General features: G+C 33.7%; 2 protein-coding genes across 4 annotated transcripts; both read left to right on the forward strand.

Annotated features, from left to right (window-relative positions):
- The first annotated feature begins 114 nt into the window (after positions 1-114).
- LOC101245346 (small ribosomal subunit protein bS21c) lies at positions 115-3,342 on the forward strand. 3 transcript variants are annotated; one of them, XM_004236309.5, is made up of 3 exons: positions 121-377; positions 486-652; positions 2,836-3,273. In XM_004236309.5, exons 1-3 carry the CDS (start codon positions 234-236, stop codon positions 2,948-2,950), a joined length of 426 nt encoding a protein of 141 aa, XP_004236357.1. In that variant the 5' UTR covers positions 121-233; the 3' UTR covers positions 2,951-3,273. The 3 variants fall into 3 exon arrangements, with proteins under 3 accessions (XP_004236356.2, XP_025885817.2, XP_004236357.1); XM_004236308.5 differs by having other exon boundaries at positions 115-652; positions 2,836-3,342; XM_026030032.2 differs by having other exon boundaries at positions 118-652; positions 2,816-3,273.
- Positions 3,343-4,632: 1,290 nt separating this feature from the next.
- LOC101245047 (uncharacterized) lies at positions 4,633-13,465 on the forward strand. Its single transcript, XM_004236307.5, has 12 exons — positions 4,633-5,128; positions 5,211-5,339; positions 5,847-6,041; positions 6,349-6,396; positions 6,465-6,593; positions 7,705-7,829; positions 9,594-9,704; positions 9,923-10,031; positions 10,129-10,247; positions 11,296-11,449; positions 12,708-12,852; positions 13,167-13,465. Exons 1-12 carry the CDS (start codon positions 5,012-5,014, stop codon positions 13,244-13,246), a joined length of 1,461 nt encoding a protein of 486 aa, XP_004236355.2. The 5' UTR covers positions 4,633-5,011; the 3' UTR covers positions 13,247-13,465.
- The last annotated feature ends 3,717 nt before the right edge of the window (positions 13,466-17,182 follow it).

The raw sequence follows: 17,182 nt of genomic DNA on the forward strand, positions 1-17,182 counted from the left end.
ATAAAATTAAATATAAAATTATTTATTAATTTCATAAAATAAATTAATAATTATATATACACTTCTCAAAATAATATAATAGACAATTATAGTGAGCGAGTAGAAGGTCACCATTAGTCAATAGTAGTACATCAAAATTCAAAATTAAACTAATTAATTGCCCTAATCGAATGGACTAGCAATGTAAGAACCCCAAAGCTCATTCTTCTTAAACCTCCGAAGGTTCTACATCAATGGCCCTTTTTCAGTCATCATCCTTCTTCAACCCTTTGCTTTCTTCTTCCAACAACCAGAACACTGCAAATTTTCGTCCAAAAACTGCACAAATCAGTACTGTTCGTGCCGTACCTTTATGTGTTTCGTCTACATCGTTACCTGTAACTCCAATTCTGAAACTCGACCATCACAGCTCTGATTACTCTCATCTGTTTCCTTCACTTCCATTTTCCAATATTTTCTTCTTTAAATCAGCATATAATGTTCAGGTTGTAGCTGGGGAACACGAGCCGGAAGAGAAACTCATTGGCCGCTTCCGCAGAGAGGTTTTCAGAGCTGGAGTTATCCAAGAGAGTAAACGCCGAAGATTTTTTGAATCTACTCAGGAGAAGAAGAAAAGGAAGTGTCGTGATGCTGCCAGACGAAACCGCAAAAGGTTTGTATCGATTTTTTTGCTTTTTTCTCATTTATTGTTGTATTCCCTGATTTTGCTCATTTCATAAAGAATGATACGTAAATTGGTATAGATTTTCTGCCTTTTGTGACACGAGAACAATGACATTATTGAGTGCGCCGAGCTTGTATTTTGTATAGGAATAGGAAAAGTGAGCTGACTTAGTTCCACTTATCGTTGTGTATTTTATTATCTTTCAGAAAGAAACATAGTTCACCAGTTAAGATTTTGTGAAGGAACTATAGCGAGAAGGAAAAAGAAGGCGTTAAGGAGACCCTCCATACCGAATAGTAGACAGGAGACACCTTAAGATCCTTTCTCAAACATTCTCTGATTTCAAGAGAATGGATAGATAAATGTACATATTCCACCATAAGTATTGTGTCAGTATTCAGTAATATGGTTTTATTTCCCGATGGCTGTATTTGTTGAATGTTTTGAAGTTGTGTGGTTTATTCAATTTTTTCAAAGGAGGAGTTCAATGTATCACATTAAAATTATAAAAAGCAACTTCATAGGTGCAAGTGTTATTTTGAGGTTAGAATAAAGAAGAATGAGATAGTGTAGCTGAGCCCCTTGTATTGTCCATATGAGACTTTTTCCTTTTAAACTAAGTTTGTGGCAATATCTTATTCTTTCACATCATATTATAACAGTCACTTTCGTTGTTGGTTGTAGAGTAAAAGCGAAAAAGTGAATTGGATAATATAAGTCATTTATTTTTTTGTATGCTCTAAGTAGAGCAAAAAGAAGTCCATTGTTTGTAGACAGTTAACCAAATATATAGCCGGTATGTTTGCTAGAGATTCTGCATGAGTTCTGATCAATAAAGCTTGTGAGTATAGCATGGATACATACATGGAAAATAGTCTTTTATGTATTAATATTCATGGATTTAGACCAGACTGAGCCAAAATGTGAATTTCTCAGGTACCTCAACTTTGATCCTATAAAACTCGACCATTGCCGATTTTTTCTCATTGAACGAGAAGTAGAAAAATATGTCAGATTGGTAAAATCAATTTGTGAAATCTTTGTTGTTTCCCCTTCCTTGATCTCTCTCATATAGGCACAATGTTTGAACCAGTAGACAACTCCATGTCCAATCAAATGATATCTCATAAAGCAGGATGGGAGAAACATTATATTTTTTTTCATCATTAAGAACAAAGGAGTGGATTTGATTTCATCATTAAGAACAAAGGAATGGATTTGGTACGGTCTAAAGGAAGGTCTTTTCAGTTAGTTTTGATACTGTGGTTAGCATTTTTGAACATTATACCTGCATGCTATGTTGCTCGGACTCTAGGGGTGTGCAAACATCTTCCACCCTCCTATTTAGCTTTCTTTTGTTTGTTGAAATTATATACAATAGTTACTTTTTTCTTCATTTTTAGTGGAAATAAATTTGAAGATGTGGACCTCTTGTTGCATAAGTAGCAGAGGCAGACACAAGTGGTACCTTTCACCTGGAAACAGACTGTCTGGACAAAACTTAAAAATTAGGGTATTGGAGAGGAATTAGAATGATGAAGATGGGAGCCCTTAGAAAACTCCCAAATGATGACAGGCATTTTAATCTGATGGTGCTAACATTTTTGAGCAATATAACTGAACTTGCATTTGTGGTTGCACATTGACGTTGGTGCATAATTATATCTAGTCTTATTTGATTCCCTCCTGTTTATTATCAACTGCTGGATCACAAGGTTTTCTGATTCTTGGGAGGTTTAGGCTTGTGGTGTGTTGATGTCTTTCCTATCCAAAATATACTGGTTTATTTAGCTCAGGTCCCTAAAGTGAGAGGGATGGCTTTGCGGAATTTGTGGTCAGCAACAAATGGGTTGCCTTATGTTGTATTGATATGGAAGTAATAAATGGAGGGTAAGATTAGCCCCATCCAACGGCGGTGGAGGAGCGTGATATAAAATGAACGTCTTTGGGAATAGTAACCTACATTTTACTTTATTTTTCTTTAATCCAAAAAAACATTTTAGTTCATTCAGATTGTCAGATGACAGATCTTGACCACTTGAGTTCTTGTGCTTGTCCTTGCTAACTTTTGCCTTCATTTTTGATAGCTCATTAAGTGTTCTCATTGAGTCAAATGGATACCAGACTAACAATTGTTAATGTCTAACGAAGCTCTCCCTTTGGATCTGCAGAAGGCCTCAACCAAAAGCTTTACTAGGGGATACACCAGAAACTTTGAAGGATGAGGGTTATAAATCTGATGAAGATAAGTGGGACCTTATCGATGTAGAATCACCCTATACTTGACCTTAACCAGCAATGTGAAAACCAAATGGTCTAAGAACAAAGGTTTCATATATCAGATAATCCTCAAGTGCAACGAGCTGCTGCATATTCTCACTTATTTTGCTATAGAACCTGGCTTATATCTGCAATTTGATGTTTTGTGAGAGTCAATACGAGTATATTGTCGCAGTAATACACTAGTTTTGGGATAAGGGTTGCCCTTATGTTTCTCCAAGTTCATATTACAGATCAAAGGAAGGTTGCTGTACATCTGATTTTAGATTTTGGTGCTGATTTTGCAATATGTGGTGATGGTTCCTAGGAGGATTTTGGGTGAACCCCAACATTTGTTGTTCAATTTCTGCCACTCCTTTGTTGCTGCAACTAATCTTAGGATTGAGACTGTCTATCAATGTGGGCCTTCCCCCCTTCTCCACCTTATTAAGTGAACCCGTGAATCTGAAACAAGAAAATGACCTCTTATTCTAATAAATATATGATAATTTTCTACCCTCCGGGATGGCCCAATGGCTTGGGCTTGGAACTTTCATGTTGGAGGTAAAGTTCGAAATCCCTTGTTAGCGAAAACAAGGGGTTCGCCGTTTGGGTTAAGCTTGTCGCACTGGACTTGTTTAGTGTGGGTTATCTGTGTTTGATACCTAAAACCTGGGGCTACGACTACGGAAATGGAGGTAAAGATGAAGTGGGTTGAAGGGTGAAGAAGATACAATTAATATGAAATATCATCCATTAAGAAAATCATTTTACACATTATCAAATAACTTGTTTTATCAGAATAAATATTTTCTTTTAAAAAAATTAATCAATCAAATATGATAAATATTAGAACTGAACTCACCCTAATCACTATTGCTAACTGGAAAATTTGATTAGAAATTTAAAGAGTATAAAATTATTTTTATTATATAAAATTTCTTTTTTATTTTAATTAAAAGATATATTAAAGTTAAAGGATAAAAATATTTTAAAAATAAAAGAACATACTATGACTATTTTTTTCCCCAATTATTACGTGCCTCATACATTTGGCATTAATTAAGCTTCTTTTGAACTCACAATTTAGTGGGACCAATAATTTTTTACACATTTAAGTCTACAAATTTTGGGTCTACCAAATTGTGTATATAGATTTTTGTTTTCCTCAAGATTGCCCAATCCTATTAATTTGTCCCTTCACTATTTTACCACTATTTCTCAACAACGCTTTCCTCAAAGAGAAAAATTAAATTAAGTACTTGATTTGGATATTTATATTGATAAAAAATAATAAATATTTCATAAAATTAACTGTGCTGAATATTGAGTTAGCAAAATGAGTATCTTTTTATATTAAATTAATTAGTACTTTATATAATCTAAGTTATATTTTAATACATTTTCTGATGCCTGGAGCAAATGGAGAGGGCGTCCTTTACTTCTAATTCAAGGTATCTCTTTGATGATGATTGGACAAATACAAATATAAAATTAGCTTTTTTCGGTAATAATATAATGTGTTTGGATATATTTTTTATAATCGTAAAAGATAGGTACTTCGTTTCAATTTTTTATTTGATTTTAACTAGATAGTAGGAGAATATATTTTTGGAGGATGAAAAGTAAATATATATTTTTTTAAATTTATTTGTTTTGGTAAGTTTTATTTAATACAAAATATAATTAAATATCTTAAATAAATTTTTTTAAAGTCAACTATTAAATTTCCACTGCAAAAATATATTTGTGGCTTTGCAGTTTGCACCTGCGGTGACCTCATTTCTCGAATTCTGCGGCGCTTAACTCTGTGAACATTTCGTCACATTCTTGCAAATTCTTTCTATTTTCATCGATCTTCAGTCTATACATAGAACTACTCATCAGTCTACCAACCCCATTTTCCAAATTAGCCATTAGAGAGAGACAAATTAAGCTTCAAGCTTCAAGCCAAATGATGCAAGTAATTGAGAACTTTTGAGCAATACAAATGCCCAAAAATTCATCTTTTCAGACACCCATTTGCAATTACTAATCAGTTAGCAGAAAAAAAATTGAGTCTTTGGTATCAAGTGGAGTAATATCGCCATGCTTTTCCATTTTGATCTCAAAGAATTTCAAGAGAAGGTGTCTACTCAGCTCCGACCTTGGCAACGGTCTTTTCAGTTCTGGGTTCGCGCTGCTGATATTTATACTGGTTATAAAGTAACCCCCTTTTCCTCTTTCACGCTATATTCACTCTCTATTGAGTAGTTTGATTAAATTTATGTTTGGGGTTCTTTTGTAGGTATTTCAGGTAAGAGCAAGTCTGGAGAAGGATGTGAAGAAACAGGAGATGATGTGGGAGAAGCAGCACGAGGTTGCTGCTGACAAGATATATAGCATGTGTTCTGAGCTTGGTGGGTTTTTCCTAAAGGTACTTCTGTTTGTCTATAATGGATTTGGTTTCATTTTGTTCTTTATTACAGATTTGGTTTAACAAGTATTCAATCTCTGGTTTCAATTTGTTTGTATGGTCTTGACTTTGGCAAGTAATTTAGAAAGTAAAGAAACCATTTAAATTTTGTGGTTTTAAATTAAAGATAACCATGTCATGTGCAAAGTTGGAGTAATAAGAGTTGCCAAAAAGAGAAAAAAAACATTCTTTTGGAAACCGACTAATAAGTAAAGTAACACAAACAAATTGAAAGACAGGGAGTACTAATATTGGGGGCGCTCCGATCCTATTGAGGAAATCACATGATTGTCATCCCTTGTGCTTCAGAAGTTACACGTTACTTTGGTTTTAAATCACTTGACGTTTTTATCAAACTGCTTTGTTTTAATTTTTATTTAGTTATTTTTTTGATTTTTTTTGTATCATAGCATTACCACTTATTGCTGAGGAAATATTCAGTTTTTGGATGATGATTAATGATGTTAGGTTGCCCAAATAGTTGGGAAGCCAGACTTGGCGCCCGCTCCATGGGTCAAAAGGCTTGTTACTCTATGTGATCAAGCACCAGCTACACCATACAATGTGATTAGGGTAGTGCTTGAGAAGGAGTTCGGTCAAAGTATTGATGAATTGTTTGAATATTTTGACAAGGATCCACTAGGCTCTGCTTCAATTGCTCAGGTATCTACTTTTCTACTCTCTCTCTCGTTCTTGCTAAATTATAGAATGCTCAAAGTCACATTTTTTTTTTTTGCAAGAAAAGATGGGAAATCATAGAATGTAAAAATGGGAAAACTGGTTATGTGACCTATTAAGCGTCCCATTTGAGTAGTTTTTATTTCTTTAAGCTCAAACTGATAAAAAGGAAATTTATGGATTTAATTATAGTATTTAATTCATGTTCAAATCTAAAACATTACCTTGTCATTTATTTAGTTTAAGACTTGCTGCCTAAGTTTTCTTTAATCTTTATGTATGCCTTTTTCAGGTTCATCGAGCAAGACTCAAAGGTGACAAGAATGATGTTGTCGTCAAGGTAAGAATTTGAGTGTCATTTTGCAATAATGGTGTAATTACGAGGTTCTAATTGTTGTAAAACTATAGGTCCAACATCCTGGAGTTCAGGAATTGATGATGACTGATATCCGCAACTTGCAAGCCTTTGCGTTATATATTCAAAAGACAGATGTCAAGTTTGATCTGTTCTCTGTTACCAAGGAAATGGAGAAACAGGTGCAAAACATTCATAAATTTGCAATGTCTTGTACTATTAGACATTTCATTTTCTTTCCTTTTTCATATCCTTATTCCTATTCGACCTTTTCTTGCTTTTATGTTTGCTATATGCTGAGGTTCTCCCCGTGGAGCACCTAATTATAATTTTTTGCTTCCAGAAAAGGGAAGGAAAATAAAACTGGGAATGACTCTTGATCTTTCACAATGATTATGTCAGATCCTTTGGACTTAAACAAGTCTGTTTGTGTTTTGGGTGATGCTCTGTAATGCTATAATTAAAGTTCTTCCAGAGAATGTTATGCCGTATCTCAACTGCTTGAAGCAAAATATTTGTGAACTCCAGTTCTAATTTGATTGTCTGTTGACCTAGTACACCTTACACTTTCATGCTCATTTTTCTATCAGTCGTTAAATCAGTCTATTCTAGTTCTTATGTGCCTATGAGAGCAATCAATTTATTATCCCATTCAATCTATGTCAATGCTCATCAGATTTTCATTGTTGAAAGATGAAAGCATAGTTTTTTTACCACATAATACATGTTTTTTTTCTTCCATAAGTTGAATTGGCTAATATTTTTAATGTTAGTATTAACTATGGATCTTGAACTTAATTGTGCATGCTGAGTGATTCCCAATCCAACATCCACATTTTTGTCCTGTGACAGAATTCCTTAGCCTCCTTGTTTCTTTTTGCTTCACATTCGTATTTTGCAATTCTCTTGGGAGCAGTTTCTATTTTCTTGTAGGGCTTCCATTGTTGTTTCCTTTCCCTATGAAATACTATTTTTGAGTTTTACTCTGTGCAAAAAGGATAGGAGTATTACTTAGGAGATGATATACAATCTTTGGTTTGTTCGGTTTTACTTTTTAACTGATACTTGACTTCTCTGGACTCTGATGTTTGATGTGGGACTATTGTATGTCCGTGAGACTCTAAATATTTCAAGATCAGCAAATATGCACCAGTTGAATCTGTTGGCATTTGCATGCAGTTAGTTGACTTCCTCCCGCCTGAATATTATTACTTGATTGAGAGAGTCTTGTAGATTGAATTTTTTGAACTTTTGCATCTCTGAAGTAATCTGGTGTAAACTTGTTCATTCAAGATTAGCTACGAATTCGACTTTGTGAGGGAAGCTGAAGCTATGGCAAGAATTCGGCATTTCCTTTGCCAGAACAACAAAAGGTCCCCTGTTCGGGTACCTTGTGTGATACGAGACATGGTCAGCAGGTATGCTCAGGTGAAGAAAAATTGCTTTATCTGAGTTGCATAGTGAACTAAGATGAGACTAGTAGCTTTAGCTCCTATTTTGGTGATTTCAATTACCTTGTGTTTCTATTAATGTGCTTAGCTTTATTAAGACTTTTTCTTTAACTGATAAGTGTTTATCTTTGTTATGACTTGACTAAGTGTTGCACAAAAGTCAAATAGTTTCTCCACTGTAATACTCATTCTGTAGTATGTACATTCAAATCCTTACATAAGGCTTTTCTTCAGTTCTTTCTGGATACACTTTTATAGTTTTATTTGTAACAAGTTTTTGATGCATCTGGATCACTTTGTAATTTGCTGTTTGTTCCATACAAGCTTTAATATAAGCTTTATAGTCTTCCTGATACTGGGTATATGTATTTCATTTTACTCTGCAAGACAATCAAATCTTTGTTTGCATGAGTCGTGGATTGTTATCATATTTCTACTATCCTGATTTTTCCTGAAGCGAATATTCTTTTCACAGCCTCTTCATGACCTTGTCAAAAAAATAAACAACCTATTACCTATTCATGGAATTAACCCTCATACAGGTGATACTTGTGTAGTCTACTAAAGCCCACATGCAATGGGCCTTGAATGTAAGCTTGGTTCAACATCGCTGTTGCAAGTTTTTTCTAGTGGGATCAGTTCATTTGAATGATTGCCTATCAAGTCTATTTTCCCTAGCCTTAGTCATTCTATATTGTTCTTCATGTTATATATTCTTCAGATAAGTTTGCTTCGGGGTAATTTAACCAAATATGAAGAGTCTTACAAGTGGAATGATGTTTTTCTTTTAGAAAGCATATTTGATAAGTATTGATTGGATAATGTGGATATGTATTTTAGTATCTTTCATATATAAGGATAGGTATCACGAAGTCAATTAAATCTTTCATGCCAAGAGCATGGAGATTCTGTGTGAAATGTATGACCTCTTATCTAAAATCTTAAGTTGTCAAGAGAGCACACTTTATTTGCTTAAGTATGTCTTCAACATATCAGATTATATGGGAGCGGATGCAGGGTGTTTGCACAAGATTGGTTCTTGTTGTAAATGAGAAGAGATGTGGGAAATTTTTCTGTGTCTTTTTTATTGATCAGTGCTTCATTCCATTTGTACAAGTAGAAAAGACAAAATAACAGCTATATTCTGTACAGGTGTCCCTATACTATAGGCTAGGTTCTAACAAACTTAAAACAAACTTGTAAAAGAGAATATTCCTATGTACACGTATTGTTTTCATCAGCTGGGCCTTTAACAAATGAACCCAAATTCCTTATGTCCAATTCATTAATTTGGCCTGATATTCCAACAGTAGTAAAGGATAGGTGGAGTGATGACATGAAATACTTTTGAAAGAACCAGTAAAAAAAGCTTGTGCTTGGCCTATCTGTTGCAGAATTAGATCCAGCTTCAAACTCAAAGTTATGTAATCCACCACTTAAGGTTACCTTTTGTGTTGTATGTTTAGTCCAAGAATCTACTTCTACCCCTTATATCTACTTCTAAAGATGTCAAAGGTGCATTTCCATATGCTTGTCCACGCAGCTCCATAAGTTCCACTTATTGTATCATATTTTTGTCTTATCCGCATTGTTTGATTTTCGGGCTTATTTTAGTTGGTTGGTTTACAATGATTGGAATAACTATTTCTTGCATGAATTTTGGTGTATTTCTGTTGCAATTCTCCCTATATTCATCCACCTGAGCAATCACTTTCTTCATGCTGCTACTAGGAGGGTTCTAGTGATGGAATACATTGACGGCATACCCATTTTGAAGCTTGGAGATGAAATGGAAAAGAGAGGCATACATCCTGATGGCAAGTTAGCGGCAGCTGCAAAACAGTAACTCCCTGAATTATCATAAAACATGCTGTTCTGAACTTGCCTGCTTGTTTCATGCATAGATCCTTTCCGTGATGTATAGAAAGTTTTCCGCCTCTGTTCCCCTTGAAGTGGTCATTTTCATGTCTGTATATATTTGAATCCATGTAGAACTTCTGTATGTTCTCTTTTCTGAAAATGTTGTAGTGAAGGTCCCTTTTTTCATTCTGAAAATGCAGGAATATCCTTAAAAATCTGTCACTTGCTTATGGACAAATGATACTCAAGAGTGGTTTCTTCCATGCAGATCCTCATCCAGGAAACATTCTGATCTGTAAAGGCTCTGAGGCAAGTGCGCATTGGAATACCTAAATTAAGCATTAACAAATCATCATTCTCGCAATTAATATACCACGGAGATTGTTATTTACATTATCCCTTTCAGGTTGCATTGCTTGATTATGGGCAAGTGAAGGATCTACCTGATGAACTGAGGCTTGGATATGCTAGGTTGGTTCTTGCAATTGCCGATAACGACCCATTAAAGGCATCAGAGAGCTACAGGTGCAGTAATTTACCCTGAAAGCTCTTCCTGTAAATAAATATGTATAATTATATATATTTCCTCTTTCTACTTTCACAGCAATAGAAAATTTGTGTGGTGTCTGTAAATCCAGCATGGTTCTTTGACAGTTGTTATGCATCAGTGACAGCAGCAGTAAAAACATACCCACTTCAATCCACAGGTGGGGTCTGGGGAGGGAAGGGAGAGTGTAAGTAGGCCGTACCCACTTACCTCGTGGAGGTAGAGAGGCTGTTTCCATAAGACCCTCAGCTCAAGTAATGCATATCAAAGCAGTTGAAAATAAAGAAGCAAAGTCGACACATCAAATAATAGGAAAATCATTACATAGGCTTTAGCAAACAAGGAACAACAACAACCAAATAATGGGATAACTGAAGCACAGGAAATAACAAGTAGTAATAGAAATCTAGGATAAGAGACTAGAAAAGTACTGCTACATATCATTTTATTAACTATAAGATGGCAAACCTGGTCATATTTTGGTTAAGAGAAAATGTATTCATGTGCATTGCAACTATGATTGTGAATCATCTATCATTAGAAACACCTTCTACTGTACCTAGTTAGTTGGAGCAACCTAACCCCTGTTCATAATGTTGGTTCATATCTAGATTTTATCAATTCACTTTCTTAGTTTCTTTAACTTGAGCCATGTTTTGCTTCTTTTCATTAGCTCCCTGGTCGGAATGGAACATTTTGTAATGGAACTTACAGTTATATTGGCTATTTTTGTATCTTTGCATCTACGGAACATTTCGATGCCATCTATGAAACATCTATCTTCAACAACATACCTAGTGAAATCCCACTATGAAATATCTTACTTCATCAAAAAATATATATATCCCTTTGACATACTTCAGACTCATCACCATTCAACTAGAACTAGTGGTTGATTTTTTTGTAACTGTACTCTTTATGACTCGGTTCAATCTGATCTAATGCGTAAACGACAGAACTGCAGACTTGCAGCAATCTAGCCGATTTTATTGTTGTACTTGGTAATATGTACTCTTTATATCCCAGGGATCTTGGTATCGAGACCTTGAGCAAATGCGAGGATGAACAAAATGAATTGCTTAGGCTGGCACAAACAATGTTTGACACAAAATTACCGCCTGGAGTTACGATGCTGCAACCTTTCGCAGAAGAATCTTCAATAAAAAAGATTGCTGTTAAGGTATGTCTTTAAGCTCCTTAGGTAACAAGTATATAGCTACACTGAGAGCTGGGTCTACTAATTGAGCAAATTGAACGGATGACATCTTGTTACTCAAGTTACTATTAGAACCTAAATACCTGATTTGTACTTAATGTTTTGTGTCCTTTCTTTTTTTGTTGCTTCTCTGTTTCTTTTGGGTTGGGGAGGTGGGGGAGTCATTTTGTTGCATTTAGAAATTTGGAGTTGTATATGGAGGATGCTTGTGGTACAGGATTCCAATGCAGTGATTTAGAATATAACAGTTCCATAGATTGTTTGTGCAGCAAAAGAACTTTATGGTTCAAAAGTCCACGATTTACTAAACTTGCTTAGTATTCATTGGAATAATTAAATGCGCTTCTTCAAATCCAAGGATTCCTTGGATTTGATATCTTCCCTATCCCAATTTTATGAACAAATGGATCCTTGTGCTGAGCACTATCCTGGAAATAGAACTTTAGAAGTAGATAATTTAGAGATGAAGGTTGATACTTGCGTGCAGCATCAAATACTTTTTTTAAGTTATCAGCCATGTATTCATCGTGTGGCCAATTTATCTTAATATTTCCTGAAAATAGTATGAGAGTGATAAAATGGCTAATTCCTTTTCTGATACATATTTCTGCCAAATTTCATAGGGCTTCAACCATTTCGACTTCCCATTTCTTATCAATCCATGAGAAACTTGCGTGAAGAATGAATCCTAAAGCTCATACTCTTGTATTACTTCTTACATTGCCTTAAATGATGTAATGTTGTCTGGATATCCCTTAAGCATACGTGACTTGGTGGTATACACCAATGATGTATTCCTCATGTTATAGGAATTCACAATGGTCTGAAAAGAATATAGAGTTCACTTGCTTTTCTGGATCTCACATACTCAAGATATATTGATGCCGCCCTGATCTGTGCTGAGTATTTCGTCCTTCAACCTCTTAAGAGTGTTTTTCTTTGCTTGATAAATTTTAAAATTGCTGCAGTCAAGATCCCAGTCTATAATTTTACTTGTGATACTCCAAAACCACAGATAATGTCTTTCACCTTGTAAATCTTCAGTAGATTTCCTATTGTTTAACCATAAGTCCCCACCCTTGGAAACAATACTATATTGGCAGTTAACAACATTGGTTTTCCTTCATTCACATGGTGATAACATTTGCCAGTTGAACCAGTTGGCGAATTAAATATGCATATACTGTAAAACAATTTTGAAATTTGTTTGTTTTGATGATAGGCTTTTCCAGAGGAACTGTTTTCTATTCTCCGTACAGTGCACATCCTGAGAGGACTTAGTGTTGGTCTGGGAATTAATTTTTCATGTGCTGAGCAGTGGAGACCCATTGCTGAAGAAGTTCTGTATGTTGCAGGAAGACTTACAGGTATCTTTAGAGTTCCCTTATAGCAATATCTCTTTCGAACGTGACTAATCCATACCAAAGGGCTTTCCCTGTTTTGGTCGTTAGACTTTGTGGGCCTGGAAAAGGAGTGGACATAACCGGTCTGTCTGTCCCCAATAATTAGTTAATGTTAAATTTATAGTTTATTTTTAGGTTCCCTGCTCGAGATGCTCTGCTGCATATTGCGATTTATGTCTGCACTCTGCAGTTTCTTCCTTTACCAAGTAGACCATTTTTCTTTAATCCGATGGTATGATTTTTGGTAATTAGTCCTCTGATTTGCTCATTACTTGCAGCTAAAGATCTGAAGCAAATACATAGACGTGGAACTTCTAGAAGAAGATTTTGGAGACAAGTGTTTGGTGTAGGGAAATGATCAGTATGAGCCTACCTGAAAACATGGTAACTTGTGTAATTTGTCATATTCAAATTGATGCCCTTAGCTCCATCCTTGTTATGGATAATTCAATTATTAAAATTTTCCTTTCGCGAGTTGTATTGGCATAGAAAGGAAGTATTGTCAATAACATTGACTACAAGCAGTTAGTCATGCTCAAGAAAACATCGAATAGCAGCACTAGTCTTATTTCAAGCAGTTGTTAGGTTGTGTCTTGATTTTCTTTTGGGACCTCAAAGTTGGATACTTAACTTGAACAAACTGGGCTTGTGATTGAAGGGGCCGGCAGGTGAGCAATAGGAGAAGAGTTTTGTGTTTCTCCAAATTCATTTTCTACTATGAACAAATAACCATTAGCATGTCTTGCTCATGCATCTTAGTTTTAGTGCTTGAACAATGATTTCGCTTGTATCAGCGCGAATCTGCTGAGATTGGAAAGATGAGATTATGAGATTTTCTGAAATATAGAGTTTGCTTTAATGTTTTTCTTTCCTTTAAGACTTCTGTTTTCTCCTTTTAAATCTACTTTGATATGTGTTACTCAAGCTGAGGGTCTTTCAGAAACAACCTTTCTACCTCCACGAGGTAAGGGTAGGGCCGTAAGAGTAAGGTCTATGTACACTTTATTTATCCTCTCTAGACCACACCTACCTTATTTGATTTTTTTTTCTTTCTTTTATACATAACACTTGCTCCTTTGAACATCTGGTGACTTCTCTGGTTAGGCTAGAAAAATCGAACGGTTCAACCCCGTCGCAATAACACTCAAAAGAGTGTACTTATTGCATCTAACCATAATTGGTATTAGTGGAGGTAGGTGAAAGCTGGTCGGGATACCCTTAGTTAAAACCAAAAATTGTTGCATACAAAGCTAACATTTGACTTAAGCAATTTAAAAGACATATTAGTTGCCATCAATTGATACTTGTTAGGTTTCTCTTCTTTCTAAGCATGACGATAAGTATGGACTGACGTGAACTCAAATTAAAAATTATTAAGTCAAAATCAATAGATCACTTTGGTACAAAAAATTTCCCATAAAATGGAAACATAATATAATTAATTAATTCAAGTTTGCATGGGAAACTGATAGTGCCAATTAATAGTAAATTAATACAGCCTTTGTCAGAAAAAAGTGCAAGTTTTTCTAGATTGGCCAATGTTGTGTACTACTTAATTTAGTGAGTACAAGGAAAGAACCTTCTATTCCCTTTAATTATTAATTTTTATAGTTTTAAATTAAAGTTACGTTAATTATATCAAAAAAAAAAATAAATTTTATAGCCTTTGAATGTTTCATTGATAAAATATCGTCAGAAAGGTAAGAAATTTATTTTTTTGAAACAGACTAAACATTAAAATAGGTTATTCTTTTTAAATCAGACGAGGTTTTTTTTAAAAAAATGTGTTAAAAAAGGGATTTCCTTTTTTTTTATATTTGCAAATATGTATTCTTGTTTCCCTTAAATACATGATTAGCATATGCTATGCCGATGTATATTGTGATTATTGATAATAATCCACTCATAAAAGGCCATAAAACTGCTAAGATGCTTTTTTTTTTTATGACGTTCACATAGTAAGAATTAAGAATATTATGTATTATTTTATTTTTTACAAATCAAATCAATTACGCACTTAGTTTTTCACATGTTAGCCGGCTGATGTTACACTAATAATTAAATTAAATATATAATTAATTGTCAACGTTTAATAATATTTGGTTCCACTAACTTTGGAATTCGCTCTTCAACGTTAATTATGGGTTCTGAAGATATCTAATATAGATTTGATAATATAAATCCTCACTTTTTAACTACTTCTTCGATTTACTTTTACCGTTATTTTCAAAAAACAGGTTTTCATTTTCATTTGTCACTTTTAACATATGAAGAAAAGATAAATTTTTTTTTCTTAGCGTTAATAACTTATTTCTTAAATTATTTTTCAAAACTTAATACTGTGTATGTCCAACAGTACTTATCCACTATTGACTTTGCACACTTCTTAAGAAACTATAAATAAAAACGTTATTTTACTATATCATCCTTTACAAATTCAATATCTTGAATAATGACTATGATTTATGATAATGGCAAATTAGGAACTAAGTATAAAATTATTCATTAATTTCATAAAATGGACAAGTATTGTTGGACATTCTAAAATAGTTAAACAGAGAGGTACAAACTAATGGTAAAATAATCATACAATTATTATTTCTTAATAGATGTGTCAAGTAAAAGTAAAAGAGGAGTAGCTTGATCTACTTTAAATAGGTTTTTGACTTTTTTTTCTTCTTGTTTTAATAAAAAGAAAAAGAAACCATAGGAGTAATTATTATCATGACGATTAAAAGTAAAACAATGGAGTTGACATGTTCCACTTTTTGGCTATTTTTACCTTGTTCTATTTGCTATCAATATTCACAACCTTGGAAGCTTCTTAATGAGAGCAACAATATTAATCTTGTGCCGTTTATCTAATATAAATAAAATATATTTAAATGTATAATTCTCTAAAAAAAAAAAATTAGCAAAGAGAATATAAGATTTGGTTTTGCAAAAGGTAATATTTTAATACTTGATGTTTAAACCCAAAAATTGCTCCACTATACTAGCTTTGGTTGTTTGGAGTTACTATTATTTTTTCACTTTTCAAATTTCCACTACTAAAAACAACGTAAAAAATTGCGGATCAAAATTAAGGTGAACAGGTTTAATAAATTGACTTAGTTCCTCTATTTTTTCCCCCCAATTTTATGGATTGATTCTATCTCAATTTACGTTTTTAGATATTTGACTTTGTTTTTAAGCAAGTTGAGCAGAGTGAAATATTTTTTTAGAAGTATAAAGTTTTCTTCTGATGTACGTAAACTTCAAATATTAAAAAGTTAGCATAGCTTTCATAAAATACAATTATAGTGGACTACCAAAATTCTGGTTTTTGTTTGGTATCTTTGTTTATTTTAAAATAATGTCATGAACATAAAATATCATAGAACAGGAAAAATCATTTTTTAAACAAAATGGATTTAAATCATAAACACAAATAATTTTTTGTACTGATAATACATTTTAACCAACATGTTACATTTTTTAATAAAGTGTAATTAATCAAATTTTTTTTTTTGGATGATCACCTAATTTTTTTTAAACAGAAAAGGATCAAAAATATTGTTAAACTATCCGAAATAACTCATATTTACCCTTAAATTATATTTCAGCTTAAAGCTACTCTTCCTTTCAAACAATTGGGTCAAAGTGTTCTTCTTATTAACAAAAGTTGCTCAATGTCATGTGGATGTCACATTGCACGCCAATAAGGTTCAACTGCCCCTTAGAATAAAAGGAAAAGGGTCAAAATTATCCTTAAACTGTCCGAAATAGCTAATATTTACTCCTAAACTATATTTCGACTCAAAATTACTCTTTCGATCAAACTATTGGGTCAAAGTATCCTTCTTATTAACGAAAGTTATTAAATGTCATGTGGATGTCACACTGCACATCAATAGGGTTCTACCGCCACATAGACTATATCCCTAAATCTTATCTACTCTTTTTCCCCCTTATTTCATTATTTTCCAAACGATTTTATCCCTTCTCCCTCATTTCGCGGCTAGAGTATCCGTGGTTATAGGTTAGTAAATTTTTTTTCTTATTTTATTATGTTTACAACCACGAATATCCACTTTGAAATCCATCTCAAGAAAGCTATCGGACCCTAGCTGCGAAATAAATAAAAAAATTGTGAAATCCTAACTATCACGCTTTGAAATCGTAAACATATAATATGATTCAGTAGTTTTACTTTGATTGTGCTATTTTGTTGTCATCTTTCTTTCCATCTTGTCTATATGTTCTCGATGGTAGGTATTAGATCTGCGAACATACTAACCTCCCCATTCTCCAA

This window comes from Solanum lycopersicum, chromosome 3 (assembly GCF_036512215.1).
Source record: "Solanum lycopersicum chromosome 3, SLM_r2.1".
Lineage (NCBI taxonomy): Eukaryota > Viridiplantae > Streptophyta > Magnoliopsida > Solanales > Solanaceae > Solanum > Solanum lycopersicum.